General features: G+C 44.9%; 1 protein-coding gene across 2 annotated transcripts in view; it reads right to left on the reverse strand.

Annotated features, from left to right (window-relative positions):
• Positions 1-16308, reverse strand: part of SKI (SKI proto-oncogene) — a 97933-nt gene extending 81625 nt beyond the window's left edge. The window contains exons 1-2 of one of the 2 annotated variants that reach the window (XM_061450451.1): positions 15492-16308; positions 14110-15441 (exon numbers count right to left, since the gene is read on the reverse strand). In XM_061450451.1, the coding sequence (XP_061306435.1) occupies positions 14110-15021 (912 nt within the window). In that variant the 5' untranslated portion in view covers positions 15022-15441; positions 15492-16308. Of the gene's footprint in view, positions 1-14109 lie in introns of both variants that reach the window. The other variant, XM_061450450.1, reaches the window with a different exon arrangement.
• Between the last annotated feature and the right edge of the window lie 1550 nt (positions 16309-17858).

Raw genomic sequence — 17858 nt, forward strand, 5'->3', positions numbered from 1 at the left:
CCCTTAATGTTTTAAGAAATCAAATCCAAAGCCACAAGACAGCCCCATCAGAACTCCAAATGGCAGGGATGGCCTGGGAACCACAGAATCAAATGGTGCCGCTCTCACATGCTCAGATATTTCAAATGAGAAGGTGTATAACAAAAAGCCAGAAGTGTTCTTGTTTGTATTATCATTGAGCTATTTGCATCACCATCACTGCAACGCCACTGATACAGCAACAAACTGACACTGCAGTGATGCAGAAAAGCAACCTGGCCAGACAGAATAGGAAACAAAAGCCACCATTCAATACAAGGCATGGCAATCATATTAGACTATTACACAGATACTACTACAATGGTGTCATCTAAGTACAAACAACAACAACAGAAAAAAAAAACAAAACAAAAAAAAGGCCTTTCATTCCATATCTGAAGAACAAAAATCCTTATTTTTTTCTTTTTTAAATATATTGTTCTACTTGAGACAATAGAGTTTTGCTTTGTCCCCGCAGCTCTGACAAGAGCTTTCTGAGTAGAGGGATGCACACACAGGAGCAACGCAGGAGGCATAGGGACTGGGCAATACTTGAGAGTTGAAAAAGTTACCAAAAATGAAAGAAAGAAAAGAAAGGGGGGAAAAAAAAAAAAAAAAATAAAAAAAAAAAAAAAATCACAGTTTTGATAGTTCTGTGGGGAAAAAAAAACCCTCAGCAAATTTGCAACAAAACTGTTAAGTAATTAAGGCAAGACACTTCACACATGAACTTAAACTGCTAATTAAATCCCCCCTGCTTAATTGACTAGATTTGCATATCATTCACTGAGGAATGGGAATGGCTTGGGCATTACACAAGCACTTCCTTGTGCAAAAGGCAGCTCTGTAAAACCAACCAAGGGCAATGAGAAAACGCAATGGCAGATTCTGAATGAAATAGAAAATTTCAGCTGAGATTTTCAACATTCTTTTGTTAAGAACATTAGAACATAAGTGATTCCAACAGCAACGTTCAGAATTACAGCAAATGTTTTATAGCCATGCTAACTATTCCCCTACTTGTAACCTGTGATCATTACTGCCTGCTCATACGCACAGCTGTTACTCCCAAAAATGGGTTTACATCCAAGAGAATCCATTTCAGCTTAAAAAAAAAAAAAAAAAACAAAAAACCCAAATAACTTCATTTCAATCACTGTAGGAGAAAAAATGTCAATGTCTGCATGCCTCTGCCACTAAATTTAGTGTGAATTTTAAGAAAGGTTTGAGAAAACTTTCAGATCTGTGGCAGGAAAAAAACCCTTTGACTCCAAGATTAAATCAAGTCAAGGAAAACATGCAATTATCTGCCAGCTACATGGTTCATAAATGACCTGAAGCGTGCAGGACGAAACTAGTCTGACAGAAGCACTGCTCCAAGGATGTCAGATGACGATTTTCTTTCTTTAAGTGGATAAATACTAAGAGTCAAGAACACAATTTCCCAACATAAAATGGACTCATTGTTTCAGGCTTGTTACCAGACACAGGCAGATACTGCAGCAGAAGTTAATATCTGCTCACTTTTGGGAGGTAACCACTGCAGAAATGATGCTGCCATACTTCCCTTTTTAAAGGATGGGATTCTTTAGCATTTGGAAATGTTGTACAAAAAAAGAGCTCAGCATACAAACCAGAAACCTGCCAGGCCTGCAGCAGAGCACTTCCTTCTGTCTCTGAATGTTGTACTTGTGCAACAGAGATATTTCTGTGACTGAAGTGTTAACATTATTACATTATCAACCTCTATCATTTCTGATCTTCTAAATTAGAAAAATAAAAGCAATACAAAAGACATTTAGCTTCTTTATCTTGATGCAAAAGGATTTTATAATTCAGCCACCAAACATCAGAATGCTTCTGATGCCTAGAGTTGCACCATTAGTAAGACAGGATTAGGTGAGATTGCCATCAAGTTTACTACTTGCATATCCTGACAAAAAGGGCAGTTCTGCGAGCTGCTCCTTTTCATAGCCTCCTTTTTCAAGTGAGGCTTCTTATACCAATAACCCAAGAACAAACTTTTTAATCTAATGGCAGCCCCATTTATTCCAGGAATTGAAGCAATCATGTTTTAGAATACATACAAGCTTAAGAACAACGACAGGACTGACCACAGGGTCAGCCTCGCACTGCTCGTGCCAATAATGTAGATGATGCTGATACCACACTGTCATCAACTCCAACAGACACTGCAGCCCTAAGCCAGACTAATGCTCTGCAGTGGTGTCTGCTTGGACATGTGAGACTGAGTAATAAAAAGGCAAGAGCTAGGGAGTTGCATCTGCATTATATATTAAATGGAATTTAACACTAAGCATTATTTTATCTTTAACAGGACAAATGCAAGCAAGGGTCTGGGGTTTTGTTTGGTTTTTTTTACCATAATCTTATTTTAATTGATCTCCTATTGACCCAACCCAGATGGGGATGAGGACTGGAGACTACAGGCAAAGTGTAGCTGCCCTCCTCACTTTGAGTGTTATGGAAACTTTCCCATCCAATTCCTGATGTCGATCACTGATACAAGAAAAAAAAGCAGCATTTTCTCAACCAGATTGCTCTTCTGTTGCACAGGTTTTACTGCTCTCAGCTGAAGCTGTTAAGGTCAGAAGAGCTACTTTTTTCTTTTGCTAGATCACTTACTAGACCAAGCAGGAGAAACTTAACGGCAATCAAAACGCACACAGCTAATACTGATGTAACTGAAGATTCAGGACCATTTTTACACTCAAAATCTCAGGAAGTGGAGAGCAGCCCTAACAGCGTATCTCACTGAGATTCTGACTGTTGTGTAAGCTGGTATCACATCACTGATATTACATTCCATTCAGATATTGATAAGGAGATTACTTCTTTTGCCTCAGCTTGTATCTTAAGAAAAAATAAAAATCCCATCCTTTATCTCATTTTCCAAAGGTTCTGCAAGTCTCTGAGACCTTAATATTCTCCTTAACAAAGCCAGCAGCTGCTCCACCAGCCTGTGACATGGATGGTTTTCTTAAAAGGTTTTCATGTGGTTTTTTCTCCCAGTTCAGTGTGCTTTGCATATGAAACAGGACATTTCCCCACCCTCCACCCCCATTCCCTCCTAATCCAGAAGGGACCTCACTTCCTCCCTCTCACACAAGCAGCTCATTCAGCAAAAGGGAAATCCCAAGATGCACTCGGGCAAGGAGCCTGGAAAAAAAATACAAACCAACAAACCAGAAAACAAAACCACCATCACCCCCAGAAACAACGAGCTACCAATGTGTCCACAACAGCAGGAAGAGGAGCCACAGAGCTACTCATGATGAACTTACTTCTCCAAACTACAACTCGGAACACAGCTCTGCCATGCCAGCCATTTAAGAAGCTTTTCCAGGGTAGCAATTCATTTTTCGCCTTACAGCAATCTAACCCACAGAACTGCAGCTCTCCTCTGCCAAAACAGAAGTTACACAAAACCAGCTTGGAGCCTCTTTTTCATCATTACTGAGGTAGATATAGTGGGGTGAATTTGGAGCAACTCAATTTTTCCTTTGCAATTAGAATTTAAAGCCAAATTTGTTTCTGGTTTTTAAATTAAAATTTAAAAAAAATCAAGCAACCTTTTCCTAGTTAAGAGATTTATTAGAAACAGGATCCAGGGGTCTCCATATTCCTCTTCCCTGAGATCTAATGCTCACTTCGTGACATTCAAACCATCTCCAGCAATTTATTCAGATGTCGCAGGGGATTACGGTTTTGACTGAGGCAGTGAAGGAGTTCAAAAGGGGGTGGGTTAATTAAGAAAAGAAACTACACAAAAACTACAGCAACTTTAATGTAAGGATAAGAGAGGATCCAGCTGCTCTTTAAGGAGAACGTGAATGAACGTCCCTCTTAGAAACAAACATATCAAGTTTTGTGTGAATCTACTGAAATCAAATCAAGTGATAAGGGCAAACTGCACCAAGAAATTAGTCCAGCTAGTGAGGGCAAATCTGAAAAACTGTTACAAACCTGAATTATCAATTTTTATGTAAATTTGTAAGAGTAGAATTTAAATGTTGAAACAGACTTCTGAAAAGCTAATGCCACTGAAACCCTGCACATGACTCACATTTTCACTTGTAAAATCTCAGCAGAACTTGACCCCCAAATCATAACCAGTAAGGAGAAAGTGACTGCATTCAGAAGCTATGACAAGTAATTTCCACTCTTAAGATGCACTTGATAAAGTTGGGCCAAGCCCATTGACTTCACTGGAGTCAAACCACAGAGCAAAACATTGCCTCAACTACCCCGTCAATTCAAGAGAGGCAGTAGGTCCAATTCCTTCTTAGGAATTGGTCTCAATTGACTCATTTTGGATTTTGAAGAGTGGACTGTCTTCTGGCTGATAAAATTAGAAGCTGCCATCAGAAAAAAACCCGAGTCAGTTGTGCACCACAGCATGGAAACTATAGGTAGGACAATCCATAGGCTGCTACTACTAAACTGGTTGAAACCACAGCTCATACTCCAGCTCCTTCCTGCTCTTGCAGGGTAGTAAGCATGTGTCACGTAAATGGGAAAAAGATATGTAACATTTTTCATCCTGAACAGTGAACTGCTAAACTCAAAATAAAGCAAAGTGTGACAACCAGTACAAATGCAAATGTCCCAAATGCCAAGACTAACATCTCTAAAACCTAATTCCATGCTTTCTTTTCTTAGCTGCAGGCCCTTCCCAGCCACTCCTTTTCTCCACCTAAACAAAAGAGGAAAGGGATGACTCAAAGCAACTTGAATTTCAAGCTAAAGCCACAAAGCGCTGAGTGCCTGATCTCTAATTCAAGGTGTGCAGACAGATCCATTCCTGCCTCAGCACAGCTAGGTTAGTTGTCACCAAAACTTCAGAGAGACCAGATTTATTGAAGAGACACATGGATAAGTTAAACAATGCTGTAAATGATGCAGGTAATATGGGAAACACAAGCCAATAGGAGTTACAGCACTGCCAACTCTCTCTACTCCTTTTTCCCCCTGTATCACTACTTTTTCTTTTTCCCTTTGTATTTAGAGCTTTAATAATTAAAAATTACAGAATAATTAAAATACAGTAATTTAATAATATTATGCCATCTGTCCTCTAGAATCAACTGGGCTGAGAGAAGCATCAATTAAGCAATTATAAGAAAACATTTTCACATAAATGTTTCTAGAAAATTCAGGCTTTAGAAAGGGAACTCCTGGGTTGCTCTGCTGTGAAGACCAAGGCCTCTGAACAAATTGTGCAAATCCACTGAACAGTGTAACAGAGTACTTCACAACACTTCCCACTTCTACTCTGTCTACTGCTGAATGTGGCCCAAAGATGAGATATGGCTTTACCCATTTTGCAAAAATTACTGTTGTGGCAAAAAAATAAACAAGCAAAAAGCCACACAAAACTAATTCTTTGGATTGTAACAAGCTTCCAATACCTAAAGGGGCTGACAAGAAAGCTGGAGATTAGCTTTGGACAAGGGCCTGTAGGGACAGGCCAAGGGGAATGACTTTAACCTGCCCGAGGGGAGACTGAGCTGAGCTCTTAGGCAGAAGCTCTTCCCTGTGAGGGTGCTGAGGCACTGGCACAGGGTGCCCAGAGAAGCTATGGCTGCCCCATCCCTGGCAGTGTTCAAGGCCAGGTTGGACACAGGGGCTTGGAGCAACCTGCTCTAGTGGAAGGTGTCCCTGCCTTGGACATGAAGAATCTGAGCCTCTAAAACAGGTAATATAGGGAGCAGAAGGGGGTAGGGGCCTTCATAAAAATGCAGGATATGACTGAAATTATATGGAATGGGTTTCCTTCCAATCCTAACAGATGCTGTCCAATTAAGGATGCAAATAAATCACCTTCTGCATTGAGAGTCAGAAAGCACATACATAAGAGCTTTGTAAATACATTTCAGTTTAAACTTGCATAATTCTCCCAGTGGAGAAATCCGCTTCAACTTATGCAATCCTTAGAAAGAGACATTATTACACACAATTCTGTGCCACTAAGAAACAATCAAGACGCATCTCTAGAAAAGATGTGCACCCACACACAATTAATTACAGGGGTGTGAAGGGAGCAGAGGGGAGAAGCTGCAACAGGGATGCAAAGACCAGTCTGCTGTTGCCACAGAGACGGATGTGTTACCGAGCTCAGGGGCTGCTGCTCCCCTTTCACCAGCCAGAGCTGCCTGTTTAGACTTAACCCAGACTTCCGAACACTTGATATCCTGTCTGCTATTTCAATGCCCTTACTCAACGTTTCAGACAGACGTTACACAAACTGGCTGGTGAAAAGGGTTGAGAAACCAAGAAGCAATCCAAGTCAATGACCTTATTCTCTAAAACGATACCATTGACTGCGCAGAGAACGAAGAACAAAGCACAGGGTACATGTCTTCTGAATTTATCACTGAAATCTGTCATAGGAAAACACAAGCACTACGCTGGATCTTATTTTGTTAACCTTGCTGCTGTCTTTTATTCCGTAAAGCCTAAGCAATTCTTGTGCTTCCAGTGCAACTGATTTCCACACCGAAACACAAACAGCTTCAATTTAAAACAATACCTAAAAAAACACACCACAGAAAACCAAGTCACATTTTCTATAAAGCACATGCAAAGGTAACTGTACATAAATCAATAAACAACAAAGCCAGAAACCAAGTTATTGATTAGCTCCTTTGCTGTTTACCTCCGGCATACAGAATGATGCTGCAATTTTTACATATCCACAGAGTCTCTATCCTCGTGTCCATTTCCCGTGACTTTTTAAATAAGACTGGTAAACCAAGGAAAGACTACTTCACATGAGTAAGGGAGGCAGGACCTGTTCAAGAGATCATATGACCATGCAGCTTATCAGGTTGTATTAATACACACCCAGTCCTTAGAAAAGCCCAATTTTATGTGATAGCAACCAAACCATCAATGAAGTCAATGACAAGAGCTCCACACATGGGAATTCCCACTGGCTTCCAGGACAGCCCTGTCCACAAACACTGACAGGATCAGAGCCTGAATTTGAATCAGTGTTTTGTTACCTCATCCAACCAAAGTCAAGGCAAAATAATTAGCTGGGTGCTGAGGAGCCCACCACCATCAGCCAGCAGGCTTTCACCCCTAGAATCCAATTGCAAGTAGCAACCAGCAGACAAAACCCTTTTAGTCTGAACCCTGGCAGCTGCAGAAACCACCACCCCATCCAGTAAGATCTATCCAGATCAGAGGACCATCAAATAAAACAAAAGCTCATCAATGAGCTAAATTAAAATACTGCAGAAGCAGAACTGTGGGTTCTGCCCTCAACCCTAGAACAGGCCCACAAGATCAGTGAAGCTCCTTTGTCCCAACACTGACATGTTCTGGGCCAGAATCTGCCCCTCTGTTCTGTGACTGCCAGTCAACACACAGGAAGAAGTCTAAAACATACACAAGTCTTCTGTGGTTTGTGGGTGAACTGGTTCCAATTACTACACTGGCTGACTGCTGGAGTGAGAGCTGAAGGACCAGCCCCAGAGCCCTAACCTTCAGATTAACCTCGTGCATTCCAGAAGACATGGGAATGGGTGACTTCAGTAATAAACTGAATTTGAATCTTTGCACTGACAATGAAATACATAAGACATATGAGGCTATACAAGGAAAGGAAGGGACTTCCTTTGCACATCCTTCCAGAGCAAACTTGCTTCTTTGTAATTATTTTCCGGAAACATATATTGACTATGTTAGGGACTGAGAGAGTGAAACGGCCCCAAAAAGATGTGCAGATTTATTAATGTAGATTATCCAAATTCACAGAATCACAGATTCAAAAAACACATACAAATGAATTAGATATTATCTAATAAAGCATATCATCAACACACACACACATGCTATAACTGACAAATTTAAAACAAAACCACACTATATTACTACATTTTAAAGTAATGCTTCCTGTACACAAAGATCAATTTGAATTAAGTGCTCTATGGCCACTCAGCTAAAATAGTTTACGTTAGTAATGGATAGTATTCTATTGATAGATTCTCTACAGTTCAGCCTAAATTACTTTTGCCTAAGCTCTAATTTCTTTCCAAGAATCCCCCATTGGATTTAGCATAACTGTTCCAAGACGGTTCCCTCTAAATAAGAGGGATACTGTCAATTCCAAAGTCTGCCTATTAAAAAAATCACACAAAAGGTGAGAATTGAAGTATTTTCTGGGTCTAAGTACTGCACACATTGAGACGCAATTCTTTGTGTGATGGCAAAGCAGTTTGGCCAGCCAAGCCAGCACTGTGAGTTCCTCTCATCAGTTATCACCAGCCATAGACAGCCTGCCCACTCCTTACTGCAGTCAGTGCCATTCAAAGTCCTTGACCTTGCCAAAATAACTTTGCTGATAGACAAGAATAACATGAGTTTTCAGTAAGGATGGACAATTCACCTCTTTAGATACCCCCATCTTGCTTGGGCTCAACCACCTCAATATATCCCCTAAGTTCCCCTCGTTCCAGCAGCATGGAGAACCCAGGAAGGTGTAGATAAGGTCCAAGTGGCTGCCAGGATTTTAATTGCTGTGTTGTCTAGACATGCTCCAAGCAGCCTCACACAGACATCTCCAGATGCTTTTACAACAAGGATCTAAACACGCCTCTCAGCAAGTGCAAACACACCTTTGCTGGTCAGTCAGCCCCAGCTCCAATAACTACACTCACATCCCGGCAGAGACCAGGTGTGGGGCTCCTCACACATCCAAAAATCAGCTCTGTTGACATACATCTGCAAAGCATGCTACTGTTTGGGCAGAACATACGCCCAAGCCCGAAACCACAGAAATGGAGAGGCAAGAGAGACAGCCCAGACAATGAAGGGAGAGGCAGATGTTCAAACATTTTAGGCAGCGATTTGCAAAAGAAGAGACTGCATGTGATTCCCTCCCTAATTCAGGAGAACTGAATTCAGGAGCTTAGGAACTATTCTGGGCCAACAGAGAGCCACAGTTGACTCAACATCATTAGATCATCATTTGCAGCATATTCTTTGTCTAACACACATGCATGTACCTGCTGCTTTGTTCTTGATCTACAACATCTGTAGAACTGTTTGCAAGCTTGGGGAAAAAAGTGCTGATGTCTGCTTGAACACAAACATTTCCTCAGGTTCACAGGGCTTTGTTTAAGCGTGGTGTCTGTTTTGAAGTTCAGCTTGTAAGCTGTAAAAGGATTCTGAACTAAGTTACTGCCTCAAGACTTCAACGTTTTTTGTTTAGGGACATCAAAATTTTTACTGAAGGGTCTCTAATATAATTCTTGAGGTAAGAAGACAAATGACTTCATTGCTCCATGATAAAACAACTGAACTCTCCGGTCTCCAGCAAAATTTTCCATGAGTATTTATCAAGTTAGTTCTTTCCAAAAAGAATAAATACATTGTGGATAAAATCAGGAGTCTCTCTGCAACACCTACTGTTGGATATACTGTTAACAAATAAATATATATATAAAAGATATACTGTATAACAAATAAAGAAGGTTACTACTGGCAGGAGGCAGGACCTTAGGATACAGAAATATATGCCTTCCAGCTCTACTACTGCAGGATTTCAGATGGCCATAAAGCACAGTCGCTGTGCAGCCCCTGAACGCCCACAGCCACCCCACACCTCAGCACTGCACTACTCTACTCGCAGCAATTTCTGTCCTTTGATTTGGCTGCACACTTGACCTGGCTAAACCCTACTCCAGCTGAGAGAGCTGCGTGTTGTGGCAGCGCCAGGTTGGTAGGCATTGTGAAATCAGGTGGGAGGCCTCCTGTGCTCATTTGTGTGTCAGTACCCAGAATGCCGCTTCTAGCTTCCAGCTACTTCATAGAAGCGCTGCTGGGACTGGAACCGTGGGAATGCTGCAGCTCTGGCGTGTGTGGGTGTGTTCACACGTGTGCAAGAAGAGCTCCTTCATTCTCTGATCACATCCAGCCTTACTGCAAGTACAGCTGTCTGGCACACAGGTAGGAACAGGAAAGCACTGACAAATGTCACTCGGTTCAATAAGTAAAAAAAAAAAAAGACAAAAAGGGCTCAAAAGAGACAGCTGAACCCACCCTCCTTCACTGCAAACAGCAACCCACAAAGCCTTCAGGCCTGCTTTTTGAACTCATTCAATCCTAGAGGAGGCATGCTGATGTTCAGAAGGCACAGCGCTGTCTCACACAGCCGTGGAAAGACTGCATGAGACACACACCAAGGCTGTTATCTACACCAAGCAAGTGGTGCTCAACATGCACCAGCTGCTGAGCTCAAGAACAAGGCTTTGGCACTGAGGATGGATTTCTAGGACCCTGTTTTGCAACCCTGTGAGGTTATTCATGTTTGACATTTCTAGAAACTTCCCAGAATGTAATGGTTGTTCTTCACACCAGTAATGGATGAAATGAGACGGGCAGGGAAACAGAACATTCACTCAAGTAAAAGCCATGCTGATGTACAGAGACTCTGAAAAGACCAGAGAGAAGGTAAAGCAGAGAAAAACCCTGCATGAGCATAAAAGGTGGAAAATCCAGTGAAGGATACATAGGGAAATGGAGAAGTTATCACATGGCTCAAGGAAAGACACATAGCTTTGGGAAGTGGCAGGAAAGTGAAGGAGTTTATAGAAGGTAAATCATTAATCCATGGATGAACAGTGAGGATACAGAAATCTAAATTTTAGAAGACGGTTAAGGAAGCGCCTGAGGCCTCTGTGGTTCCTGCGTAGTGAGGGCTCAGCTGTCACAACTCTCTCCAATTTTTGGTTAAGACCCTTTGCCGACTTCACACAGATGTAGATGAAAGCTGCTTCTGCAAGTGGCAAGACCAAGCAACACGCATCTTGCTCACCCAACCAGGCTGACTGAGAGACAATGTATCTGCATCTATGCATACATCTCTGGCTACTGACAGATAGATGTGTACAACGGGTACTTGATGCATGTAGAGGGTATGTCACGAACGCAGTACCTGGTAAAGCTCTGCTGTGTAGCAATGCTTCAAAACCACACCAAGGGGAAAAAAAAATAAATAGGGAAAAGAAACTAAATAACGAAGGGAGAGGGAAAAAGGCAGGTTTGCCACTGCGCTGAGTCTGCACCGGGGGCTTGTGCCAACCCAGCTCCTCCATTTAAGTCAGACCCTTAAAAGGCAGAGCTGTGCTGGCAGAACTGTATACACCTCATTGCATATCCTCATGAAGACACAGAAAAAGATAAAAAAATTCACTGCTGCTCAAACAGCCATTAAACGGTCATATGAATCCCATGCTACCAACATACTGAGGGAGCCCAGGGAAAGCACATCACACAAAGCAGTGTATACACATACATAAATAAATAAATTCAGAATCTGATAAAAAGCCCACTCTTGAAAGTAGAGAGAGGACTGAATATCTGTCACAGCAGATTACCAACACCTCTGTATAAAACAGAACAAAGCAACGCAGAGATCTACATCAAAAAGGACGACCACCACAAAGACACATATGCTTCACCCTTTCATCCACAGAGACAGACAGACACAGAGCCCAACAGACACACAAAACCCACAGGGACTAACAGGAATTAACACGAACACACAGTCATGGGACCATCCTTTCATTTCCTTACTAGGCATCTAAACTTTACTGCAACGCTACTTGCCCCTAGCCACAGTCTACCAATCTTAGAGCCTGATTAAATCTCTCCATAATTATCTGCACACACTCCTACAACACAAATGACCTTAGCATATGATATCCGCTAGCTGAGCCCAATGGAAAAAAAGACTTCAGAAAAAGGAAGGATAAGCAGACAAAACTCTGCCAGCACTGCCAGGGTCTCCTCAAAACTGCAACACATTAATAGGAGAGCCATGAAGACGACGCTAAAGCCTTGAAACTTGAGTCTAGTCCTGCTCTGGGTGTATGACAAAGCATTCTTTTTTCCCTACCCCATCATCTGAGCACATATTCGCCACTGCTCTTCCCCATAAAATTCCTTGCCACTTCCCAAATGAACCTATGCAGGAGACTGTAACATCTTATCATGACAGATTTCTGGCACCATATTCTGTGCAATAGATAGCATAATTTTTGGTGTCCAGTATTAAGGATCTTGAATTCCCTCTGCAAGAAGAGCTGTGCTGCGTGCAGATTTTGGAGGAGGGTGGCGGGGGGAAGAGCTCTTGCCATGTTCTGATCTAGGACCTATTAAAGGGTCACCAAAAAACTCAGGCAAAGCCAAGACTTCGTAGTTTTCTCTTGTTCTCCACCTGCAAGTTCATCTGGGATAAATCATCTAACTGAACAGAATGCTTTAAAGCCTTGGAAGAAGAGGAAAGTGCACCTCTACCAACATTGATATTAATTAAATTCTGTAAATGGCCAAGCCAGGAACACAGTACCTTTTCTTGAGCAAAAAATCTGGAGATTTCTTACTTTTGCTTCCCAAAGAAGCCTGCCCTAGAAAATCCATTTCCCAACATGCAAAATGCCTCTGCTTTCAGAGCAGATTTCTCCTTGCACAGGCATTCATATACATCCATCCCACCACTCCATCTTAGCACATGACTGACGGAGAATAGACAAGCCATTAAAAACACATCCACCTCCAACCACGGAGATAATGTGGCTCATTACAGCCTAGCTTTGTCACAGCAGTTCTGACACTCCAGCGGGAGGAAGAGGAGGGGTGAGGGCGAGGACTGAAACGGGGGCTGAGCACAAGACCAGGAGAGAAACTGGAACTTGAAGAGGGAGCCTCTGCTCCTTCCCCACAATATGGGTTAGCCAGGCGTCTCAGGCTAGGAGGAATTACTGCATTGCCTGGGCAGGGTATCTTACAAACGCTGTGTTTGGACATTTTTGTTGTGTTTTTAACAAACAAAACCTCTATTTGAGTCCCATTTATTAAGTCTATTTCAGGCAGTGTATTTGCCCCTTTAGGCAGGTGTTTAATAAGTTAATTAAGAATTTTATTGAACATTCTCAGTGGGCTTTAAACGTTACTTCTGTTTTGAGGCTTGTGTTATTGCCATCCGCTCCAGACACATAAAACCAAAGAAAAGTTCAGAGATCTCTAACAGACCAGCCAAAATCCAGCCAATGAACTCGCAGTGTAAAGCTCAGTAGGTGAGAGTTTGCTTTTAACCGTATTCTGGGCGTTGGGGAAGCCAATTGCTCACCCCACAGGCTCTGCACCCTCACCAGCACCCTGGAGTCTGTGAGTGAGGCCTCAAGGTTCTGTGGTCCCACCACTGCCCATGGATAAGTCCCACTGCCAGCTCGAAGGCAGCCTCCCTCCCCGAGACACCAAGGATGCTGGGAGCTAAAGGCAGCTCGGACTGAAAGAAAAACAAGACACCTAAAAGAATACTGTGCTTTAGCTGTCTGGCTCAGCACACGAGGCACGGCATACCTTAAGCTCCTGCTGCAGCTGCCCCGAGACAGATTCTTTTGCTGAATGTATACATAATCCAATATACAAAAGCCTGTCTGGTAGGGAGACTCCACAGGGATACTATGAAAGCAGGGACTTGGCCATTCACGTTCCACACAGCACCAGTAACCTGTGCTACTGTCTGGATTTTTTTGTTAGGAGCCAACACTGTTATTTCAATGCAAGCATTTAGACACTCTATCCTCCACCTCCACCCTTGGCAGCATGCAGCTGATCATATAAAAAACATATGTATTTGCTTCTGGAGCGATCAGAAACCGACTTGTTTTTTTCTGGCCTCCTTCTTGTCTTGACTCCTAACTGAAGCTCTCAAGACCTGAAATCACATACGTCCTACCAACGTCTGGGGCAGGGCGATGGATTTCAAAGATCAGGTTCCATCTATAGTAAGCCATGCAAACATTTAAACAAACTCTAACTACCAAGTTCAGAATACAAGCCGAGGAAAAAAGGTGCCACCTCAAACGCTGCTCGTCTCCATTAACACACACGTGGTGAGAATTAAGAACACGATTAGATTGCTAAATGACTCAAAGGAAAAGCAGCTGCTAACAAATTGGGTATTTCGACGGCTCGACGGCTGTTAGCAACATTGGAGAAAATTTCTTTTCTCTTTCTCCCCCCACCCCCTTTAAAATCAAAGGCATCGCTTACCCTGGGGGCTTTCCTCTTGTATTTGTTGTTATAGTCAAATTTTTCTTTCATTTCATCTAAGAGCTGGCCCAGTCTAGCTTTCTCCTCTTTCCCAGTGTAATCCTGGCTGAGGAGGATATAGGATCTCCAGTTTGCAGAGTCAAAGCCCCAGTGGCAAGTCCTGTTTTCCAGAGATTTGTGAGAGTGGACCACGAATTTGTGAGGTGGATACATAAGCCTGCAGTCCAAGCACTGGATGCAGGCTGCGCTGGGGTTACTGTAAAGCTCTGGCACCAAGAGTCCCTTACACTTCCCAAAGCACTCATGATACACCTTGAAGCTCTTCTCCGTAAGCTCCAGCTCAATTGTGCTAGAGAATTCCTTCTTGCAGTGGGGAGGATAGGTGCCACCATAAAGCAAGGCGTTACAAAGCCTCTCAGCATCAGTTTTAGTGATGAGCCCACAGGAAGGAGCAGAGAAGGGCAGGATGCCCATGACTTTGAGGATTTCCAGCTGGTCAGCAGTACATCTGGAGCAGTAAATATGTAGCTCATCACACACCGAATTAATCTGCTGCAGGGAGAAGTCCCTGAGCACAGAGTTCAGGATCTGGGGCAAGCAAAGCCGCTTTTCTCCACCCACCACGAAGCAGGAGATTGTTTCCCCTTCCAGGATGGTCTCGCACCTCTCCGTAGATCTGTCCGAGGGCATGAAGAAGGGACCAGGCATCACAGGAGGAGGCTGGATAGGGGGCAGATGCAGTACAGGTTCCGCTGGGTCTTTGCCATTGTCCTTCTTGTACATCTCCTGTGCCCATCGTGCTGAGAAAGCAGCAGGGCCACCCAGGGAGCTCATAGAGCTCAGATGAAACTGTTCCAAGGTCTTCTGCAGTCCTGGATGAGGCTGGAAGCTGCTTCTACTTACAGTCTCCATTTTTTTAGTTTCTATTCCCAAAACAAACAACAAAAATCCCCAGTTATCTTCCACCCTGGTACAAATCCACTTAAGGGATTTTTTTTTAAGAAAAAAAAAAAATCGAGCAAAATAAAACAACCCACCCTTGTTCTTTTCTCCTTCCCACTCAGGTTTAACAATCCACTAACGAATAGGAAATATATCCTTTTGTATGCGTGTCTCTCTCTTCGTTTTTTCCTTCCTCTTACTTCGTTGCAACCTCAAACCCTCCAAGTCTCCAGCTGCCCCGATGGAGCACAGTCACGGCAAAAAGAGGTCTTCATCCGAGCACTCAGCCCCTCAGCCAGCCCCCCAGGCAAAGCAATCCCGCCTCCCACACCTCCACACACACACACACACACACACACACACACTCACTCACTCACTCACTCTCTCTCTCTCACACACACACACACACACACACATACACACACACACTCCCTCACCACCCACAGCAACACAAAAAGTCTGTGCCACGCTCCGAGCTCCACGGGCTCAAATATGTTCTGGCGGCTGCTGCTGCTCTGCAGTGATCGCCCTTCTGTCCATATCCACCGGCAGGAAGGCGAGGGGGGAGGTGAGGAAAAGCACAGGGAGGCGGAAAGCTTCTGTGGAAGGGAGCGACGCAGGAGGAAAGGAAAAGGCCCAAATCTCCGGCACTTCCAAGGCGGCGCGGGGGCTTCGGACGAGCGATAAGCAGGCTCCTTCCCCCGCGAGGCCCGTCAGCTCGGTCCGGGAGGGTTCCTCGTCTCTCCGTTCGCCCTTTCTTCCCTTATCTCTCCCGGTTTTCTCAGCGTGCCGTGGGGAGCCGCGGTAACAGAGCGCACATCCTCCCAGCTCCTCTTTCCAGCGGAGACTGAGAGTGCCTGAGCGCTGAGCTAATGCAGGCTGGCTCAGCCTCCTCCTCCTCCTCCTCCGCCTGCTGCTGCCCGCTCTGTTTGTTGGTGTCTGCCTCAGTCATTGAATCCCGGCCAAGAATGTGACCAACTCCCCGGCCGGGCTCTTCCAGGAACAGCGCCCGCCTCCCCCCGCCGCCGGCACAGCCCGCGCCGGATAAACTGCTGGGTTCACGGACCGCCGCGCCGCAGAGGCCGGGCGGGAGGGCGGTGGCTTCTCCTTTCCTCCGGTATAGCGGGGAAAAAGCGAACTATCAAAAGCGCGTCCGCCGCCAGAGCCGGTTACAACGCCTGGGCTCGACCTGGAGCCCACGACCCTTTCTCTGGGCGGAAATCACAGGCGTGCAGGCTCGGGTTATAGCCGAGGGCAGCGCCCGCGTTCCCGACCGCGCGACGCCTTAACACGTGCAAGGAGCGCAGGGGCACCACCGCCGCGGAGGTGCGCGGGTGAGCAGCCCCAGGCCCTGCCGGCAGCCGTTCCCCGAGGCCGGGCCGGTGGAGCCCACCTCTGTCGCAAAGCGGGCGAGCCGCGGCCGCCACTGCGGCGCACGTGAGGGCCACCCCCGCCGCAGAGAGGGGGCGAGCGCCCCCTACCGAGCGACGCGCCACGCTGCTCCCCTGCCCCCTACCGGCCCGGCGCGGCCCCGGCGGCGCGCTGACATCACTAATGTGACGTCATTGGTGCGGTCGGGGGCGCGGAGTTCCCTAGTCGCGAGTGACGTCACGTATGGAGCTGGGCTGCGCAGTGGGAACGGTGGGAAATGCATCCAGCGGCGCCCAGCGCGGGTGTGCGGAGCAAGCTGGGAGGTTCCGCCTGGTGCCTCCACACTCGCTCAACTGCGTGCACCAAAACGAGGCTGGAGAGCGCTTTGACACCCAGGTGACTGCTAGGAAACTCCCTGTACCACAGTACCTTTAACCTTGAGTGATGCGCAAACCGACCATCCTGATAGCCTCCTCCAGAAGAGTTCACCATTGCAGCCTAAAACCAGGTAGATGAGGCCGCGAGAGGAAGAACAAGCGAACAAATATCCAAACACCTCTTAGAAGAGCAAGCAGAAAACCAGAACGGCACCGTGTACTCAGGCTCCACATAACACGACAGGGAATGCCACAGACTCTCCTGGTTTGTTTGTGGGGTTTTATCCTGAAATCCCACTCAGCATAAAGGAAACAGGTGTCACAGAGTTGCCAAAGAGCTTTGATGGTGCAACTACACCAGCAATTCTCCAGAGAGGAGCCTGCTCTCACGTACCCAAATCAGACATCCAGCCTCACGGTGTTAAAGGGGAGGCTGGAGAAGGATAGAATCAAATGGTGCAGGCCATTGGCTGTGTCTTCAGTGCCGAGAAAAGACATACAGAGCATCCTTCCCAACCCAAAAGCCACTGGTGCCAAGAAGTCTCTGTTCATACAGTGCACCACACACAAATCTGAAGATCCACAAGTGGAATTTTAGATATTACCACAATCCCAAGATCTGACGATGTGTTGAACAGTCCTGGCCATGCAGCCCTTGCTGACCCCTGACACTAAAGAGGTGACCACATTAAGAGGAAGCCAGTCTAGGAATTCTTCACTGACTAACAGGGTAGTTAGACGGTTTTAGTTAAGAACAATTTTTAATAATCCTCTAGAAATTATATATGGCCCCTTTTGACCATATGAAGGACATATACAATGTTCCATCCATTCCATCATTCTCAAATCAAAGGGTGTACTTTATTAGAAATAAAACCCTTCCCAGCATTCAGCCTTCTCTTGGAAAAGTGGTGTTGGTGACACAGGAGAAATACCAGATACACAGGGAAGCCTATCAGGGATACAGCAATCGAACTGACAAGCACCAAAGGCCCTCAGATACAGCACAGAACAGCAGCAGCATAATTCTCTAGATGGATTTAGTCCAGTTCCAGTCAT

This window comes from Pezoporus flaviventris, unplaced genomic scaffold, assembly GCF_033815535.1.
Source record: "Pezoporus flaviventris isolate CSIRO_AGI_PZ_B2104156 unplaced genomic scaffold, CSIRO_AGI_Pfla_v1 ptg000009l, whole genome shotgun sequence".
Lineage (NCBI taxonomy): Eukaryota > Metazoa > Chordata > Aves > Psittaciformes > Psittacidae > Pezoporus > Pezoporus flaviventris.